This window comes from Sus scrofa, chromosome 7, assembly GCF_000003025.6.
Source record: "Sus scrofa isolate TJ Tabasco breed Duroc chromosome 7, Sscrofa11.1, whole genome shotgun sequence".
Classification (NCBI taxonomy): domain Eukaryota; kingdom Metazoa; phylum Chordata; class Mammalia; order Artiodactyla; family Suidae; genus Sus; species Sus scrofa.
In genome coordinates, this window is record NC_010449.5 from 7816047 (window position 1) to 7836187 (window position 20141).

Below are 20141 nucleotides of genomic sequence, written 5' to 3' on the forward strand. Positions count from 1 at the left end.
TTCCCTGAACTCTCACAAAGAGGAGCCTTTCTTCTTTGGTTTTGCTTTATTACAGTGTGCACGCTAGGGGAGCATGCACACAGACAGACACACACACAGACACAGACAGATACAGACACACACAGACAGATACACAGACACACACAGACAGATACAGACACACAGACAGACACACACAGACACACAGACAGACACACAGACACACACACCCCCCCTTGCTGCTCACTTACCCCTTTGGTAGGAGGGATGTCATACACCCCTTGGGGCTTAATCTCTCCCACTGGAACTGAAAACACAGGGCCCTTCGCTGATGACGGAGGGAAGTCATAGACCTGAAGAGAAAGGCTGCAGTTACCCGGCATGGCAGTGATCTTACAGTTGTTGGTTTTCATGCCGCTCAGCTTTTAACGATGGGTTTCTTTAGCAGGTTATATATTCCCTTGCTCTTTGGCTGAATTCTATGCAATAAAGGCAATTCTATGCCTTTTTTTTTTTTTCCTTTCGAAATGTCATATTCTTTGACTTAGATTGAATATAAAAATGATCTTGGGTGAAGCATCTACCCCGTCTGCACTTTAACTCATAGTGGAAACTTTACACACCCTGACAAAGCGAGAAGCCACAGAAGCCTTGTGAGATCAAAGCCTCGGATTTCCTGATAAAGCAAATCCAGAAAACCTCAAGGACATAGGCTAAGACAGCCCTGGGGAGAGACAGCCTCAAGAAAGCGCCGCATGAAATATGCCTATTCCGTGAACATCTCTTTCCTCGGAAGCCCTGAAGGAAAGCTCTCCCCCCTCGGCCGCCCAGTGCCTGTCTCCCCTGGTGGCCGCGTTCCTGGTACGCACCCCTTGCGGGGAATGGGAAGGCGGGATGTCGTAGACGTCCTTCTGCTGTCTGGATGGGTACTCGTACACATAGCCGTGGCCTGTCCTCACTGGCATGATCACCTGCGGGCAGGAAGACACGGGGTGAAATTCCAAGCCAGGTCCTGGCGCATCTCCTAGCCTCCTGATCAGACACGCCTTCCTCATCTCCTCCCCCCGCCAAAAAAAAAAAAAAAAAAAAAAAGAGAAAGAAAGGAGAAAACCAAAGAAAGAGGGAAAAGACAAAAGGAAGGACAGCAGGAGACACTGGGCCCGTATACTTTGATTTATTTAAAAAAATTTTTTTAAATTGTTTTTTGGGGCTACGCCCACAGCAGGGGGAAGTCCCCGGGGCCCAGGGATCGAACCTGTGCCACAGCAGAGACAACATCTGGATCCTTAACTGCTAGGCCACCAGGGAACTCCAGACCAGCAACATTTTATTTTGTTTTATTTATTTATTTTGTCTTTTTTAGGGCCGCACTGGTGGCATATGGAGGTTCCCAGGCTAGGGATCAAATCAAAGCTGTAGCTGCTGGCCTACGCCACAGCCACAGCAACACAGGATCCCAGCCGCATCTGTGACCTACACCGCAGCTCACAGGCAATGCCAGGTCCTTAACCCACTGAGTGAGGCCAGGGATCGAACCTGTGTCCTCATGGATACTAGTCAGATTCATTTCCACGGAGCAGGAACTCCCAGACCAGTAAAACTTTAAATCCCTCTCCAGTCCCAACAAAGAACTAGTCTCTGAAATATCTCCCTCCGCCTCCCTCTTAGTAATGAAATCACCTGAAAGTTAGTCACATAAAGCTCAATTCCCAAAAGGTACCTGAAGGTAGAATCATTTTTAAACTATGAAAGGTCCCCTTTGGGGCATCAAAAGCACAGCCTAATGAAAACATTTTTTTTTTCAAGGCTCTGAAATTATTTGCAAAGTGAATAATGCAAATAGAGTTCAGCCACTTAAAATTCCTCTCATACCTTCCCCAGGAAGCCTCTTCATCTGGTATTATTATGATTATAACTAAAATTCCATAGGCCACTAGGGTACTTTCAGGAAGCTCATGCTCAAGGTGCTGCCCATCTATGCCGCCAGGAGCTGTCATTCATACGAGTGAAGCAAATGAAATACTGAGACCGGGAGCCGACCAGGAAGAGAGCTCAGGTCTAATCATTTTCCCATTTGCACCAGGGAAGCAAACATCCAGACGGTACCTATGTGCGAGTGATGTCAGAAGCCAAATACACTCATCACAGCTCCAGCATCTGGAACCAGTGTCAGTGAAACAAATCGCACCTGACAGCCTCGTACTTTCATATCCGCACACCTCACTGCGTCCTGAGCACGGGTAGAGAAATTCCCGGAACTTAACCTCCGTTGGAGATATAGTTAATCTTCCAAGAGCTTCTAAATGACCAAGGCCTTGTTTCTGCCTAAGACCCTAAAGCGCCCACCGCAGTACTGCCCGTGACATTTGGGAGAACAGACGCTGCGAATTACGCAGGGTCGGGAGTTCCCTAAGAAACCATCATCCCTGACCCTTTCTGTAATGTGAACACTCCGGCGTCAGGCGGCCTACAAAACTGGGTGAAAAATGCTCATATCCTTCTTACCCCGAAATGGGTGGAACTCAGCCAAACGCACCAATGCCCTTCTCCCCAGGGGCTTCAAATGCCCTGGTTCAATTTGCTTTAAATCCCCGTGCTCTTTTTACCTTGCAATGAAGGTAAAAGAGATTAGTAGGCATCCCATCAAATCTCTCCACTGCCTCGGGTCTAAAACAGGAATCTCTTGCTTTAAGGTTTGTTGGCACAGAACACAGAGACCCATTTTACTGTGTGGCCGCTGTACGTCAGAGCAAATCTTCCTTTTAAAGCCGGATGCTCTTTGCTCAAGAGAGATACGCCGTGTTCCTCATGCCCTTATATCATTTTTTTTTTTTCCACTTGCTATTGTCCAGGAGAGAAATGAAGCATTTTCTCTCCATCTATCTCATCGGCTCCTCTATTTATAGCTCTCTATTTTGGCTGTTTCATAGAACCTGCTCACAACGCTGCTTTTGTCCTGTCTACAAGTTTCTAAGAGTGGAGTCTATCTGAGGTTGCCAAGTTAGTAATGATGCCAAGGCCGCTTGTGCTGAAGGCTGGTCGAGCGGTTTCAACTTTAGTTTAAAGAAGGGAGGGGGGCTGGGAGATAGATGGGGTGGTGTTGGTACTGGAAAGAGCCCCTGGCCACATGGAAGCACAAGGCCAGCCCCTCAGGAAGGTGGGTCAGCCACCAGGCTCTGGCTGGCCTCCGTGGCGCGTCCCTGGCAGGGCGGTGAATGTGTCCTGGTCGTTAACATCTCACTTCCTGACAAATGTCACAGAACCCAGCGTGCTCTCCCTTTCTCATTTAGAGGATGCCTGTGGTCATCTGGTTTTTTAAAAACTTCGCATTCCTAACCAGTCATTTTCCGTGTTTATGCATTAAAAGAAACAGATGGTGAAAACCACAGGGGGGAAAGCGCCAAGAAAATACCACCTTCCCCGATGCCAGCCTTCTCGATGTTACCATCCGCTTCACGTTGGCCCCCAAAGGGCACTGCAGGGGGACCAGGGTTTTGCATGGGCTCAGACACAGGCGGGGTACTGAGAGATGCCCTTTGCGACGCTTGGGGGAACGAAGGGCTGGACGGCCCCCTTTTGCACATTCTCCCCCTCGCCTCATTGCGTGGGTCGCTTTCGTGCCAGTTGTGTGTTCTCTCCTCAGAGGAAAGTGCTGAGTGTTCTGTACCTTACAAAGTATCCAGTTTTGTGGTTCCTAAGGCCTCTTCTTCCCGCTTGACAGGGTATTGGAAAACCTTTCTACTCTCCCAGAATTACTGAACCTCAGCCTACACGGAACACCAAGGTCTAGCCAAGGGGACGTAGCCAAGGGGACGTACATTTTGGAAGAACTCTCCCCGGGCATCTTGCACGGCAAGGCACGGATGGAATTGCTACACCAAGGGCATCTTAAAAACTAATTTTCTCGAAGAAATCAAGACAGGTTTTTCATTTCCTTTTTTCCTTCGTTCTTTTTTCTTTCCTGCATTCCTTTCATTCTGAGTATTTATTTATAGTTACAAGTGCTTAGCCTTGGAAATTACCCAACTGACCTCTGAGTTCCTTAGTGTTGCCACAAAGGGGGCCTGAGCTGGGGGCTCCCCGGACTCTATGAGCCACTGCTCCTGCAAACAGAATGATTTGCATTTTCCAATATGGGTTTTGTGTCCCGTGAGGAATCCAACCTTCCTTGGACGTTAAGTATACCACTCGTGTCAACTAGTGGTGGAGTCTGAAGGTGGACACTTTGAGAAGATCTACAAAGCAGAGAAGGGCCGACTGTAGGAATTTAGAAAGGGAAGCGTCCATTTAAAAAATTCTCCAAGGCGGGACCCTGGCAGGGTAGGATGAAAAGTCCAGAGACTTCGGTTAGTGTTCTACTAGTCCAGCTTGTATAAAAAGCAAGCAGACAGACACGGCTTGCCCTGCCTCTCTGATTCACACCCTCTTGAGACTCAGATTCTGGGTGATCTGAGCTTTTGGGAGATGCTGTGAAGACTCCCCACATCTCATAATTTTGAGAGCCTCGCAGGTTTGCCTGCTTCAGACCATCTCAGCTCTTCTCTTTGCATCGTGGAGACAGGCAGGGTCTGGCACAGTGTCTTGAATACAGTAGGTCTTGGATACATGTGTTGACGGAATGTATGGATGAACTAAAGGAAGACTCGAAGCTTTTCTTATGCAAAACGGTGTGGATCTGGAGAGATATTAAGCAGGACTGTCTACCTAGGATGAGGCTGGTTTCCAGGTACGTCAGCGCCGGGATGAGTGGGACCCAAGGGAAAAAGGAGGGGCAGAATGGTGTCTTCTCAGCCATATATGGTCTTCTGGGCAAGTGGGGCAGCCAAGAACGCAGACCGAATGTTCAGTAGAGTAGAAAGCTCAGAAGCCGTGGAGGAATTATCACCTGCATCTCTCTTTGGTGGAAAGCATGACTGGATGGAGGCCAAGAAGGGCCAGCGATAGTTTCCTTTTCCCCAGTCTAGAGCCTCCATGTGACCCAAACACCTGCGCTCTTCTTAGCCACAAGCCAGAAACATATGGGAGAGTTTTGCAAAGAGAAATGAAAACAAACTCTGCTTTTTACCTTAACATCAGAAGGGAAGTACACTGGAAAGGAGCAGGAGTCAAGCTTCCTCTAAGTGTGAAAAGACACGACAGGCCCGTGTCACATGAAGCCTTGTACCAGGAGCCTCGGCCACATTGGGTCTTTGGCTCATGGAAAGGATTGGGTCTGATGAAGGGAGCGATTGGGGATATAACCTGCACCCAGGCAGAGCTGGATCTAGAGGCTGGCTCCACCACTTAGCTAGTAGCTGTGAGGTCATGGCCAAGGGATCTGTCCATTATAAGCTAGTTTCCTCCTTAGTAAAACAAAAAGAGTGTAACTTCTAGGCTATCAGGAGTATCAAATGAGATCAAGTACAAAGCACCTGGCATAGCATAAACCCTTAGCTATTGTTATCATAATTGTTACCTAGGTTATGCAGATTTTACATTTTTGTTTTGTTTTGTTTTTTTTAGGGCCACACCCCCAGCATATGGAAGTTCCCAGGCTAGGGGTCTACTCGGAGCTACAGCTGCCGGCCTACACCTCAGCCACAGCAACGCAGGATCCGAGCCACGTCTGCGACCTACACCACAGCTCAGGCATTGCCCGACGCCAGATCCTTAACCCAATGAGTGAGCCCAGGGATCAAACCTACATCCTCACAGATCCTAGTTGGGTTCGTTAGCCACGGAGCCACGAAGGGAACTCCAGATTTTTTTTACTTTTGAACTTTAATCGTGGACTAGGTAATTCAGATCAACCATTCTACTGAAGACGGCTTTAAAAAAGTGAGGAGAAAATATGAAAACTCTTCTCCAGAGCATCAGTAATCTTCTCCATTACTGTCTTCCTTTAAAAGATGGTAAAGAATTACCAGGTCAAAACTGGAGAGTGGAGAAGGAATTCATAGAAGGAAGCCCAGACTTGGAGGCTGTTTTTTCTCTGGGGGCATTTGCTGATCTCAAACAGGTCTGAGAGGCTACACTGTGGTTTCTCAGTGTCTGTGGATGAGGGCTCACCAAGGTGGGGACCTGATAACCATCCCCCACTTTGGGCTGGGAGCCTAGGGCTAAGGAAGGATTCACTGGAAGTGACCCTGCCCTCGTACAGGCTGAAGCTAGCTTTTAAGTCACCAGAATTGGCAAGAATGTCTTGAAGCCTGAAATTAGATTTATGTGTGCTTATGCGGCGGGCAGGAGGAAGTCAAATCCTGTCTGGAAGTAGAGGACATCTTTAAAGGACTTAAATTATTTCTACAAATATTTTTTAAAAAACACAATGTCCCACCCACAACTGAGGAGACCAGGAATGCGGGAGACCAGGCCACGGAAACAAGAGAACAATGGCCAGTTCTTTGCTTTCTTCCCAATGCGAGGAGGGTGTCTGCGTCTTGGTGATCGCAGATCGCAAGGCTGTTTGCTTTCAAAATAGTTCATGCTTAAACTAGGAGGGAAAACAAAATCCAGGCATTCTTAGATTAAGTCCTATGGAAAGAAGTGACTCTTCACAAATACATACAATGTTCCCAGGGAGGGCTACGAGGCGATGGGAATTTCAGGTCAAAGCAGTACATGAAGAGACTTTGGCCCTTGGTGACCAGACAGTGGATTTACCTGGGTTACTCTTTTACTCTGGTCCTATCAGTGTTGCCATTGTCACAGCTCTCACCATGACAGCACGAGACACACCAGTGGAAAACCCCAGGCAGCGGGGAGGGCGGGGACGGCTTTCTAAGCCTGAGAGACCAAGGTATTTATCCAGGAGAAAGATGGTGACGTCTCAAACCCAAGAGCAATGTCTAGAAGCAAAACACTCTCTCTTGAGACCACTTCTGTTCCCGTGGTATCACCTGTCCCAAGGTCCCAGCAAGTCTCCTTGTGGCCACTGCCCCCTTGGGCATCAGCTCTGCCTCCTACAGCGGGGCCGGTGGGCACCTGGGATGGGACATAGCAGAAGCAGAGACCCTGTGGTCAGTGAGCTTCAGCATGATGCTCAGTTCAGGGGTGCCCTGAGGGAAGGGGGAAGGGCACAGGCTGTGCCCATAGTGGAGGCAGATCCTCCTTGCCCCCCACAGCCCTGTGAAAGTCGATGAAGGGGGTCCCGCCATTGTGGGGGCTCCCTTCTGCCCCCTTACTTATCACAACATCTCATCGCTCTCCTCCAACACGTGCCCCTGTCTTGACTCTTTCCCTTCTTCCAGGGCACCAGCAACCCAAAGGAAGAACAAAAACAGTAAAAAGGATGCAGAAAAATCCTCCCTACGGACCGAACTGGGTGGAGTGGAGGCGGGGCCGAGATGGGAAGGGGAGGAGCCCAGGGAACCTTGGCAGCATCAGTCCTGTGCCAGTATTTGTTATTATTATCATTATCATGATGATTCATAGTTCGACATTATGTGTAGGTATGTATCAAAAACCATGACATCACAAACACTCAATTTTAAAAATAGTTACAGCAAACTTTTAGAAAATAACAAGAAATCCCCCTTGGAGGGGTAGGGAGGAGTCTTGTAACTGTTTTCGTTTCTGTGTCCCATGATTTAATCCTGTGGCGAAGTCGCTACAATCCAGAGCAGCATGAGGAATGACCCAAATGGTCCAATCCTTTCCTTCTGATATGAGATAACGCCTGGATGACTGGCCAGGGGAGTTTACCCATGAATCCAGCCGAGCAGGGAGGTGTGACCAGCTCCTGGTGTTCTGCCCCCAAGGCCTGGTCAAGAACTCAGCAACCCAGGTGGTGCTCAGGAAATGTCATGGGGTAATGGACGAGGAGTTAAAAAGGGCCACTGTGCCATAACGAGGACAGCACGGATTGACCACCTCGCCATTAACAGCTTCTGAGATGATCTGAGTTCAAAAGTAGGCCTCATTGATTAGCAGTCATCTATTTGCATTTTTCTTGACATATGTGGAAAGTAAAATTAGATTGCCTCCTGTCTCTTTTTAAGCCTCCAACAGGCTGTTTTATTTATACTATCTCTGGGATTCAGGCCTTAACAAGAGTATTTCGATGTCTAAAACTGCCTGTTGGAAAGGACTCATTTCACTTAAATGTCCTTAAAAAGCATTAACAGAGCCACCACAGTATTTACTCGATCTTATAATAACCTCTTTGTCTTAAAGCCCATGAACTGCACAACCCTGTCCCGTTAAAGAAAACCCTAGGAAAAGCAACATCAGGGTTATCAGTGCCCGCTTCTAGCACTTGGATCCCATTTTCAGAAACTGCAAAGTTATAGGGGTTTGTCCGTTTAAAATCCAAGATCCCTCGTTGCTTTTCTCTGACCGGAGGAAAAGCCACATGCTGCCTACACTGGATTGATTAATTCTCTATGAATTCTCTCTGCCCAGCCTGGGTGTAGCGGTGAGTTCATTTATTTACTTGCATAGCAACAATATGATGAAAACGGAGTCTGGCCTTAAAAATACACCCTCCTGGGCTACGTCCGTGGTTAACTCTTCTCGATGCTTCTCTTGTGCTCATCAAGATTTCTCTCCCCGTCTCTTTTCAGGAGGTGACTGACTTTCCCTCAAAGACATTTTGGTATCTGACTTCATGCTAGAACCAAGCCTTTTGCGAGCCGCGTCTAAATCACGGGCAGGCTCTTTGTTCAAATGAGGAAAAAGTCACAACTGGAAGCTCAGAAAGTGGAACGGGGCACTTGGGTCGCTTTCCTTTGACACAGCATTTGGGCAGCAGACCAGTCCATGCAAACACTGCCTGATTGTTAGGTCCCTAGCCCGTCTCCCCTGCTGCTTTCAGGAAGCTCTTTGTGTAGCAAGTGCTAAAGCAATATTTAGTTATGGAGTGACCGAGCGCCAAAGAGCAGCTAGAAGCATTTAAACGTGAAAGAACATGATGGGAAATGACGTCTGGGTCCCGCCAGTGGTTGAGACCTTTCTCTGGCCAAAGCTGAATGCAGCCAGCAACAGAGCCGGGCAAAGCACAGCCGGTTTTTGTATCCCAGGGACCGAAAGGGTCTTTGAATGAAAACCATAAAAAGTCCAAGCATGTTGAGTCTTTTGTTGCCCAAAGAAATTCAACAAAGGGCTGAGCACTAAATCTAGATTTGAACTGGATCTTAGAGAGGTGCCCACAGACCGCCCCCGAGGACATGTGACGGTGGAAAGAGGAAAGGGGTGAGAGCTTCTGCACCCGAGTGCCTGTGGGTGGTTTCCTTCCAAGGAAAGGCTAGACTGGGAGAAAAAATGCAACGGCTGATGGAGCAAAGGGCTCTTGGGGCAGAACGTGGCGCCAGTTCTGCAAGGGGCTGACCCAGGGCTGTGGCAGGGCTATCGTTTCAAGAGCCATCAGCCCCACGAGGGGCCTCTGCCCTGCAGAGAGGAGTAAACAGAGGAACATGGATAGAAAAGGGGTTCCAGGAATGCACTTCTTAGCTCTTGGGAACAGAGCAGGGATGAGAGTTCTCCACGTGACGCTCCTGGAAGTGTTTTCATGTGTGGGACCAGGCCTGCAAACTCCACTGCCCTCGGCTCAGCACCCGTGGGCCCCGTCCCACACCCCTGCCTGCTCCCTGCTTTCCAAGGCATGGGCCTGTCTTCTAAGGGACACTGGCTTCCAGGTAAGAAGTGGGCAGGCTCCTCAAGGAAGGATATGAGAAGGATAAGCCAAAACCTCGGGGCCAACTGAAATTTATACCAACACCTGAGTGTTTTTTCTTCTTTTTTAAGAATCTCCAGGGCAGGTCATTTTATTCAACTCTTCCGGCGACTCTGGGAAAGAATCCGATGAGGATATCTGGATCATAAAGTTTTGGCCAAGACCATTAGCGATAATCCAAACCTACCCCCATTTCACAGTCGAGGGACCTCAAGTTCAGAGAGGTTATTCAGCTCATTGATGAAAGGGCACGAGGGAGAACTGAGGTTAGCTGGGTCCTACCCTCAGTGTCCTGTTGGCTGCACGGTGTTCATAGGCTACACGGTCTGAGAGATTAGAAATGTACTGCTTCCCTAACTTCGCAAATAAATACTCCTAAAGAGAGTTACTTCCTTATTCGAGAAGCAAATCTGAAATCCGGGAATCCTATTTTTTGTGGCACACTGACAAGCTGGCTCTGCAAGATTTGATTATATCTGGTTAAATGAACTTATCCACTTGCAGCAATTTGAAGTCATTTGAAATGGTGGTACTTCTGATGGCAGAGAAAAGCCAACATAGCGGTGTTCTCAGCAGAAACACAGTCTATCCAGGGCTTTCATGACCGGATCAGGCCTTCTGAGGCTCAGCAGGTGATTTTGGCCAGGAGGCGGGGGAGCTTCAGGGTGCTTAACTCAGCCTCCCTCAGCATGCAGGGTCCTTCCTGGATCTGAGGTACGAGCCTTTGGAAGTGACTTCAGTTCTTTCTGGCCAACAAGATGTTTTTTAGCACCCAGGATTCTGGTGAGCTGGACGTGCTCCTGCAGTGTTTAAATATGCCCTCTTATTTTAGGGCTTGGCAACACCAACCATTAGCTGGGATGTAAAAATCATTAGCTTTGGACTCAGACAGACGTGGGCTCAAATATCAATCCTGCCTCTTACTAGAAGTATGTCCCTCAGCAAGTTCACTACTCAGACCTCAGATCCCTCCCCTGTAAAGGGGGGTTGTTGAACACCCCATGAGGCCGTCGGGGAGATTAGGTGAGATGATATACATAACATCCCTAATGTGCAGCCAAAGCTCAAAGGCACCTGCGGGGGACCCAGGGGACCCCCACTTTAGGTCTATGGTGATCTTAAAAAAACGAGTAACTTAGTAACATATGGAAGGTGACATAGCTGATCGGTAGTAAATGTGAAAACAGTGAACTGTCCTGAGAAAGGACTGGTTTAATCACACCATGCTTTAAGAAAACCAAATCTCCTAAAACGTATTCAAATAAGTCAGATGGGATCATGGCCTCGCTAAAGGATTCTTTGCTTCTAAAACTGATCTATGGCGGGGGGGGGGGTCCCCCTTTAAAGAGGGGACTTTTTGGTGCTCTTTATATGTTACCGGCACTGGAGCTTTGAAGGCATACCGTCCTAAGTGAGTCACACCCCGCTTCTCTAGACGTGGACCTGGACAGCAAGGTTTATGGCACCACTGTTTAGAACCGAGTGCATTTCTGACGGCATCTAGCTCTGCATTTTGCACAGCGTACACAAGATGCGTCCAACCAATAGTAAGTTTTACCATCCAGCCCACAAGATGCATGTATTCTTTGCTCTCCCTCACAAACAGAGCACCGTCCACTGAGCCAGATATTATACACACAACGCATGACGCCGACCTTTCCTCTCTGATAAGCACAGTCACAGAGCATGAGATCATTGGGGCAGGAAGGCAGATCTCTGTTGGCTTTGGTGTGAGTTTACAAGTTACTAAATCACTCCTAGAAAGATGCGTTATCTATGAGCTTTAGAACCAACTGCAACTGAGTTTCAAGGCCTTGGCACTGACCAGACAAAAAAGACCTTTGTTCACGTTTAAGGAGGTGTTAGGGTTTGTTCCTCCCACCGGCGTGGGTGACTTGACCGCGAAGAGATACTTTTCCTGGTGAAAGTGAAGTCATGGAGCCTTGAAACGCTCAAGGGCCTCCAATTTTGTGTAGGATACAACTTTTATCTGGACTCCTGAGGGTAAAGATTTTAGGTGAAAGTCCACTTCACGGCAGAGCCCAAAGAGCCATGTACTGAGGGGAAAAATTCATTGAATTTAGGATTATCTTTATACTTTATTATAAAGAAATGCAAAAATTCTGGAACACAGTTGGATTTTACTGAGTTTATAAGTGAAGAAACTGGAGGTACCCTCTGCCCTGTCAAATTGATTCTCTCGAATATTTTTCAGGGTGTATACTTATGGGTGTGTGTGTGTGTGTGTGTGTGTGTGTGTGTGTGTGTGTATAAAGGGGACAAAGGAAAGTGAGGTGAAGTCAGAGTCTATCTGCTCTGGGAGCTTTCATTTCCTCTTACTCTATTTTTACCTGTTGAGAGACAAGTCATACTGCCAATATATAAAAGTCAGTCGGCTGGTATCTGAGTGTTGCTGTGGGCAACCGGATTTCACAACGCTTGACATCCCAATAAAGGAAGCCCTTGGTTCCCTAACCGATGGCTTTGGGTGTGTGTGTGCCTGTGTGTAACTTATGATGACTCAGCGTCTAAGAAGGTACAAACGTTGTAGCTTAAACTATTTATGGTTCTTATGTTACCTTTCAAGGAATGGGCCTGGAAGACCTGGCTAAAATCTTTGAATCATTTCCTGCCAATATTTGGCGGTGTCTCACTTTGGAAGGTAGAAAATGGTCTTTAAAGATGATGTCATGGGGTTTAGTTAAATTTGAATATTACTTGAGTTTTTCTGAGTGCCCCCTCCGAAGCAGAACTTGCCCCATCCTAGGCCATGATACACTGTAATGCTGGGCCATTAATGTTTTAATGAGCCCATGAGCTCCACTGAAATTAAGGGAAATCTACAACATACTTGGGACCATAGAAAAGGAGAAACTGCTGGGGTGCAGAGAAAGCTTCACAGAGGAAAGGAACAATTGAAATGGGTTTTAAAGTATGAATAGGAGTTCATGGGTAAACTAAAGGAGGAAAGGCAGTAGATAAACAATATCACATATAATGGAAACTCTGTGCCTCAGTAGAAAAAGTGTGGTTCACCTCTCTCATGACTATAGAAGTGTTAACTAATCTTGCTGTCTAAATTGGGCAAAAAGCATGAAAGTTAGGTCCTCAGAAAAGCTGAACTTCACATCTTTCATGCTTTGAATGCTCGTTTGTTGTGAGCAGGTAGTTCTGATTACAGGAAACAGATGGTGACATTCTCCAAGACGCTTCTGGGGATAAAAGACCATATATAATCTGACGTATGTCACACAGACTAAAGAGCTGGACATGGGATTCGAATCGTGTGTGATGGTGGAGTGGTGATAAGATCAGAACCACTTTTCAGCTTATTTAAAGGGCAACTCAGATTAAATGCTTTGTTTCTTGCTTCTGCCTGTGCATTCACTCACTGGCTGTTATCTGTGTGCTGATGGTTTGCTATGAACTTGGCCTATAGCAGTAAAGAGACAGCCATGGTCCTTGCCTGCCTCAGTGGAGTTTATAACTTAGCTCCAAACTGATCTTTGGAAGGATGCAAAGCAAATCTAATTTCATCAGTTACAATAAAAGCGACATGTCCAAAGAATTATCAGAGAAACACAAATAATTCCCTGTGAAAATCAGGCGCAAAATGGATGAACTCAGCGGTAGTTTTTGATCTTTGAAGTAGAGAGATTAAGTTCTTTTAGACTTTTGTAGACCTTAGGCTTTTGAAGTTTGGTTTCTAAATCATCCCCACCAAACCAGAGTCCCATGTTAAGTACAATTTTTGCCTTTAATAAAGGACCCTTTTAAAAATATAATTCAGCTTTTCAAATTATTGGACTACAAGTAACTCATTTAATTTAGAATTGCCTGTGAGTTCCTGGCAATTGCAGGGGCATATTTAGAAGTCTTTGCAAAGTGAGAGAAATCTAACCTACAAATTGTTTTCACATGTAATAAAATGGTTAAGGCATCTAAATATAACAATTAATGAGGGTGACATTATGTTGTTTCCTGCACTTTTGTCTAAAGGCTTATTAATTTCTATTTGCAGTTTTTGTGTTTTGTATTTCGGAGTCAAAATTTTTTATTCAGTGCTCCAGGGTTCTCATAGACCCTGGGCACTCGGCCCACAGCGCCTAATGGATAAAACGGCCCTGAACACACAAAACCCGGAGTGAAAAAGACCAATGAAATTAAGTCAAGGTGTCAGTCTGTATGGTTTCCAGATAACTCTGAGAGTTTTTTCCATTCTGGGCAAAATTTCTGTGGACCCGAAGAGAGCCACACACTCCAAGGGGACAGCATAAATGCTAGCAATGAAGTATTTGCATATTTGGTGCAGAGTATGAAACACAAACAGGGCTGATCCGTTCAAAATAAACTCTGAGAAAGGAAAGAAAAACAAAGGCCCAGAGGCACGAGTCTTTTTTTTAAGCCCCTGCTCTGTGAAATTCTGGGCCAGGTGGTTTCTACACAGTGTTGGATTCTCACAGCCACCCAGGGAGGTAGTGATGGTTATTCCCATTTTACAGATGAGGAAACTAAAGCCTGAAGATGTCCAGTAACTTGCCAAGGGATTTATAGCTATAAAGAAACAGAACCAGGAGCTGGCCTTCCCCCAGGGCTCAGGCTCTTTTCACAGTACTCATGCTGTCTTCTTGTTTCATGAAAGGGTGGGGATTGATTTTCTTTCTTTCTCTAACCCTGACTTAATAAGTGATGGATGTCATTTTATGTGCATGAGATGCAAGAAGGTGGGTAGGGTCTGGAGTTTCCCGGAGAGCGAAGCTGAATTGATACAAAGCAGAATTCAATCTTTTTTTTTTTTTTTCCTAAGTGATTCATTAGTAGGAAAAAAAAAAAAAACAAACCGTGGGGGATGAAACTTCTGAAGCCCACAGTCTGTAGCAACATCAAGGGAATCTTTAACTGTGGAAAGTCCCGAATCACAGACTGGAACACATCCAGCTCCCTTCACGGCCCTGTCACAGGCTTCTCAGAGGGCAGTCCTGGACCCCCTTCCCAGAACCCTCCAAGGAGCTCACTAGAATGCAGATTCCCAGGCCCTGGGCTTAGACTCTGGGGGTGGGAATCTGCATTTCAGCTCACCTGCCCTACTTGTCCAGGTGATTATTATGTTTTTGAAGGCTTTTTTTTCTTTCTTTTTTTTGTCTTTTTGCCATTTCTTGGGCTGCTCCTGCGGCATATGGAGGTTCCCAGGCTAGGGGTCTAATTGGAGCCGTAGCCAACAGCCTACGCCAGAGCCACAGTTACGCGGGATCCGAGCCGCATCTGCAACCTACACCACAGCTCAAGGCAACGCCGGATCCTTAACCCACTGAGCAAGGGCAGGGATCGAACCCGGAACCTCATGTTTCCTAGTCGGATTCGTTAACCACTGCGCCACGACGGGAACGCCTTCTTTCTTTTTTTAATGGCTGCACCGGAGGCATATGGAAGTTCCCAGGCTAGGGGTCAAGGTGGAGCTACAGCTACTGGCCTATACCACAGCCACAGCAACTCCACATCTAAGCTGTGTCCGCAACCTACACAGCAGCTCACGGCACTGCCAGGTCCCCAACCTACTGATCGAGGCCAGGGATCCAACCTGCATCCTCACGGAGACAACGTCAGAGTCCTTAATCCGCTGAGCCATGATGGGAACTCCTGTTCCCTAAAATTTTAGGACCACACTTTAGGGTTCAGAGCAAGATTCCACTGCCTCCTCTTTCCCTCCTTTAAGAGTTTTTAAGGACTATCGCTTAAACCATCAGGACTGTCCAGTTCTAAGGTTACTATCATTTTACAGATGGGAAACTGAAAGAGACAAATGGGTACGGGCTATTTAGTAAGTCAGGAAAACTGCTACAAGGAGAACTCAAAAACAAGCAAAAAAATAAAAAATAAAAAAATAAAAATCCCTGCCTGCTCCCCCCTGTACTGGGATTAACTCTTGGGGCCTTGGCTTAAATCATTAGTATGAGTCTCACCCATTGAGAAGATCTTGAGTCAGAAGCCTACCAAGGGAGATGCTGATGGAAGTTTTTAAAGCAGCTGTTGTTACTTAGAAGATTAAAATCACCTGTCAGCAACCACGCCCTCTCCACTCCGAAGGATGGCAGGGAGGAAGGAGGGAGGGAGGAAGGAAAGAAGGGAGAGAGACAGAGCAAGAAGGGGGAGAGAGAAATGAAGAAGGAGGAGAGGGAGAAGACAGGAAGGAAGAGGGCAAGCCCCCTCCCCTGGGGCTGTGAGCCAGGGGGCCAGCAGACAGGATGGAGGTGGCAGCCCAGAGAAGCAGTAGCACCAAGCTGACTCTCAAGGTGACGTCAGGTGTGCTGGGGGAACATCTGGTGTTTGTCAGGAAAGGGCCAGGACCTGTCCTCCTGCCTCGCCCCGTTACCACCTCAGACCCCGACTGCTCCTGAGCGTTGGTAACGCCTCCCCAGGTCTGCTGTATCCCTGGAAGGGCCGGCGGAGCTCCTTTTGGGAAGTTGGCTTCCTCTTGCAGGAGCCACCTACCTCTTAACAGAAAATGCTCCAACGATTTTATTTTACTTTATTTTACTACTATTTTATTTTATTTATTTTTTTGGCTGTGCCTGAAGCATGTGGAAGTTTCCGGGCCAGAGATGGAACCCTTGGCATGGAAGTGACAATGCTGGATCCTTAACCGTTAGGCCACCAGGAAACTCCTCGGTGATTTCAGAATTAAAAAAAAAACAACTAACAAAACATTGAGGGTAACCCCAGCACCCCAACCTTGATCCAAGGGAAGATGCGGCAAGTCTCCCCTCTACACGGATGGAGGGTCAGCGAGCCAATCTACAGTCCAGTTACAACAGATAAAATGGGAAGAAGTCTGACGTTTTAGACTTTTCAGACTTGGAACTAAAAAGGTTGAGTCTAAAAAGGAAAACATATCCGCCTTCCTGCCAAAATAAACTGTGATGAAAGTTTAGACCCACCACCTTTCAGCCAAACATTTCCTGTACCCCCGCCCCCCAACCAGCTCCGATGAGAGAGGGCTATTTTTAAGGTGCAAACAGCCAGGACTCAGAACGAGAGAAGCTGTTTATTTATAGGTACACCTTTCAACTGTTCTTCTTTCCCTCTGGAGACAGGGTCCTGGTTTGGCTTTCCCTCTGAATCTGAAATCCCTGGGGTCAGAGGGACTTTGAAAGGTCACGGGCGAAGTCCACGACCTCCAGTTAGGGTTCATTGTCCTGGGGCAACTCGAGTTGGAAACCTGTTCACTTGTTGAGGAATTCCACTAATGTACATACACTGGGCTCACACGCTCTTGAGTGGCGTTACGGAAAACAAACTGTTTCGTATAAAAGGTCATTTGAAAACACATTCATGACTTTGTTACTTAAGGAATCCAACAGGAGATCTCCCCCCACCCTTTTTTCCAAAACAGGATTCCATCATCATGCAAAATGTACATAGCCTTAATTTACATAGCTTTGTAAATTCAGACGCTGAATTTAGGTCTGAAATTAGGTTTTCTTAAGGCAGGGCATACGTACACGTCGTGTTCTAAGCATCAACAAGCTCTTGCTGGTGTCTAACTGCATCTTTCCTCTTGTAATTCAGGGACCTTTTCTTATTCTGTTACATGAGTCCCTTCTTAATACCAAACCTCACTGGTTCCACTGAAGAATCTTGGAATTTGCCAGTAAACGGAGGAGAAAAGCCCTTCCTCGCAAGGCTCACATAAGCATCAACTTCCCATTGGCTATTACCCACTACAGGTTCATGGACATCTTCACAGGATGATTCCCCATCTGACATTCAGTGTTTGTTTACATCTCCCCGCTACTGCATAAGTATCATGGAAGCCATATATATCCATTCTTTGATTCATCGCTGTACCATAAGCATCAAAAGTATACTGGAGACTTAAAGTTCATTCGATGATTTTCTATTTATCTCACATTATTATGGCATTTGGAATTATATAGAGTGCTTTTTTTTTATTAAAGTGGATTTACAATATTGTGCCAATTTCTGCTGTATAGCAACATGACCCAGTCATACCTACATTTACACTCCTTTTCTTATATCACCGTCCATCATGGTCTATCCCGAGATTGAATATAGTTCCCTGTGCTGTACAGTAGGACCTCATTGCTTATCCATTCCTTCCTCTTTTTAAACAAATTTTTAATATAACGCCTTCCTAAATATCCTAGCTCGCTCTTTCACCCACAGCCTCAAGCGTTATGATAGGAATTATTTGCAAGGCCAGAGGAGGGCTCCTTTCTAAATTCCATAGTCTTTATGTTTTAAATGAGTCAACCTTGAAGCTGACAACTCTCCAGAGCAAGTTGGTTGGCGTGATCCACTCCCACCTTCTTTGCTGCTTCCACTTCTGGTGAGGTCTTTGTGCAGCCAGGTCAGTGGGGTCATGACTCAGTTTTTGGTGAAAGGAGAGCCCTTGCTACTTCATCAGCTTGTGCAAAATTTGGTGTCGCATACCACTCAAAGGAGAAATAGAAAAGACTGGAAACTGAGTGCAGAGACCCGGTCTAAAAACAGGTCTATCAGAAAGATGGAGAGAAACACTCAGTGAGGTGGTATGACCTGGAATAACTCAGGAACTTGCAGTGGTTATGGATCAATGGTACTTGGCACATGGTAGGAGTTCAAGAAAATTCTGCTGATCAATGAATGGAAAAATGATCCCCAAAATGCCCAAGCGAGGGTATTTAGATATTCTTACTTCTTAAAAGATTTACTTACTTTTTAGAAGAGGTACTTACTTCTTCAATGTACTTCTTATAAACTTCAAGTTCTTAATTTAAGAATATTCACACACACACACATACACACACAACTCAACTGCAGTTAGAAAAAAATAAGTAGGAACAAAAATCCAGTCTGTTGTTCACTCACCTTTTTGCTTAAGTGGGGACCATTAGCCCCCACAACGCCTCTCTGCACTGAAGGTGGTACTTGATATACATCTTGTTCCTGGGTACCATGGCCAGTGGGTACTTGGTAAATTCCCTGATTTTGGTAGGAAGGTGGCACTTGGTAGATAGTGTCTCGAGGGGCACCCTGGGGGGTTGGCACCTGATAGAGCTTCTGTTGGCTGAAGGTCTGGTGCATCAGTCCAGAAGTAGGCTGGTCCGGACTGGGGGAGGTCTCCGGCACGGGGCCAATCAGAAGCTTCACCCGGTTGCCTGGGACAATGCCTTGCCGGCCGTGCAAGGAGCAGAGCCACCATCCTTCTAGTCCTCCCGTGTTCTGCTCTATGACCGTCAGGATGTCTCCCTTGCGAAAGGCCAGCTCCTCAGCGCACTCTGGGACATTGTCGTATAAGGCTCTCGCCATAAGATTCTAGGAAGGAAGGAACAGAGGGAAGCTGGGTCAGAACGGTCGCTCAGTGCCCTGGAAGACCTAGAGCCGCTGCTCTTATGGAGAGGCACACTTCCCGGAAAGAAGAGAGGGGTGTGAACGATCGCCTGGAAGGAGAAAACCAGATGGCACAGACAAAAGACAGATGCATGTGCCCTGTGTCTGCCACCAGTGCCATCAGACCGCCTCTTCGGACAAGCTCCCACCACCACAGGAGTGCTTTCCTCCAGCAGTCAGAGCTGAGCCAAGGCATTATGAGGAGCACGGAGCGGGGGTGGTTCACTCTGCAGAACATTTTTCTTCCTTTCTCAACCCCAGCTGAAGGAATAAAATATTCCCAGACATTCAAATGCACAACGATAGGTATTTATCATGAAAATATATATTAAAATGTGTATAGTACATTATGTGTGTGTGTGTATAAATAAACAGAGGCAAGCAAGTCCCCAACAACACACCGCACCAATGGCATTTATACTCCCTGTTAACATGGAAACAGAAGCACGCTGCTGTCTGCCTTGGCAGGGCCTCCGACCTCTTATTTGCTGTGGATCGAGAGGTCTTTGGATACAGGGAGCGTCTACAAGCAAGCGATCTTTCCATGGGAATCGAGCCTGAGTGAGCGTGACTGTGCTCTATGCCTCCGGAGGCGATGAAGAAGCTATGGCACAGGGGTAGGTGGCGGGCGTCTCCTCCTCGCTGGGCCTGTCCTCTGCCTTTCCTGAGGGCCCCTCCTCGCCCTGCCACTTCATTTCCTACTTCTTGAATCTCACCATTCACGTTGGAAAGGCTCTGCCTGCCCCCTTCACGGGCCCCAAACACTCTCTCTCTTTGTGCGAAGGCCTGTCTGGCACTTTCCGTACTCAGCAGACGGCCAAAGGAGGCATTCAGCAGAGAGCGGGCAGGCGGTACACGCTGACCTTCTTGGAAGCCTTTCAAAGGCTCCGAACATTTCATTTCTTGGCCGGAGGACTGCTTCGCAGTGCGGTGGCAGCCTTCGCCCCAGCCAGGCCTGCTCCCTCCCAGCACACAGAGGAGTCGGGGACGGTGCAAATCCAAGAGCCTCGGAAAACGCAGAGCGAGTGCTCTCGGGCTTCACGCACATGTTGGGATGCACTGGGCGTCACTGCGATGACGGTCCTTTGTGGGAGAAAGGGCTGCCGACGGGGACCGGAGC

At 47.1% G+C, this 20141-nt stretch overlaps 1 protein-coding gene across 5 annotated transcripts in view; it reads right to left on the reverse strand.

The window, feature by feature from the left end:
• Positions 1-20141, reverse strand: part of NEDD9 (neural precursor cell expressed, developmentally down-regulated 9) — a 286512-nt gene that overhangs the window by 9005 nt on the left and 257366 nt on the right. For all 5 annotated transcript variants that reach the window (XM_021100184.1, XM_013977425.2, XM_003482131.4 and 2 more), the window contains 3 exons: positions 18500-18946; positions 849-950; positions 231-332 (listed from right to left, as the gene is read on the reverse strand). In XM_021100184.1, the coding sequence (XP_020955843.1) occupies positions 231-332; positions 849-950; positions 18500-18946 (651 nt within the window). The remainder of the gene's footprint in view (positions 1-230; positions 333-848; positions 951-18499; positions 18947-20141) is intronic.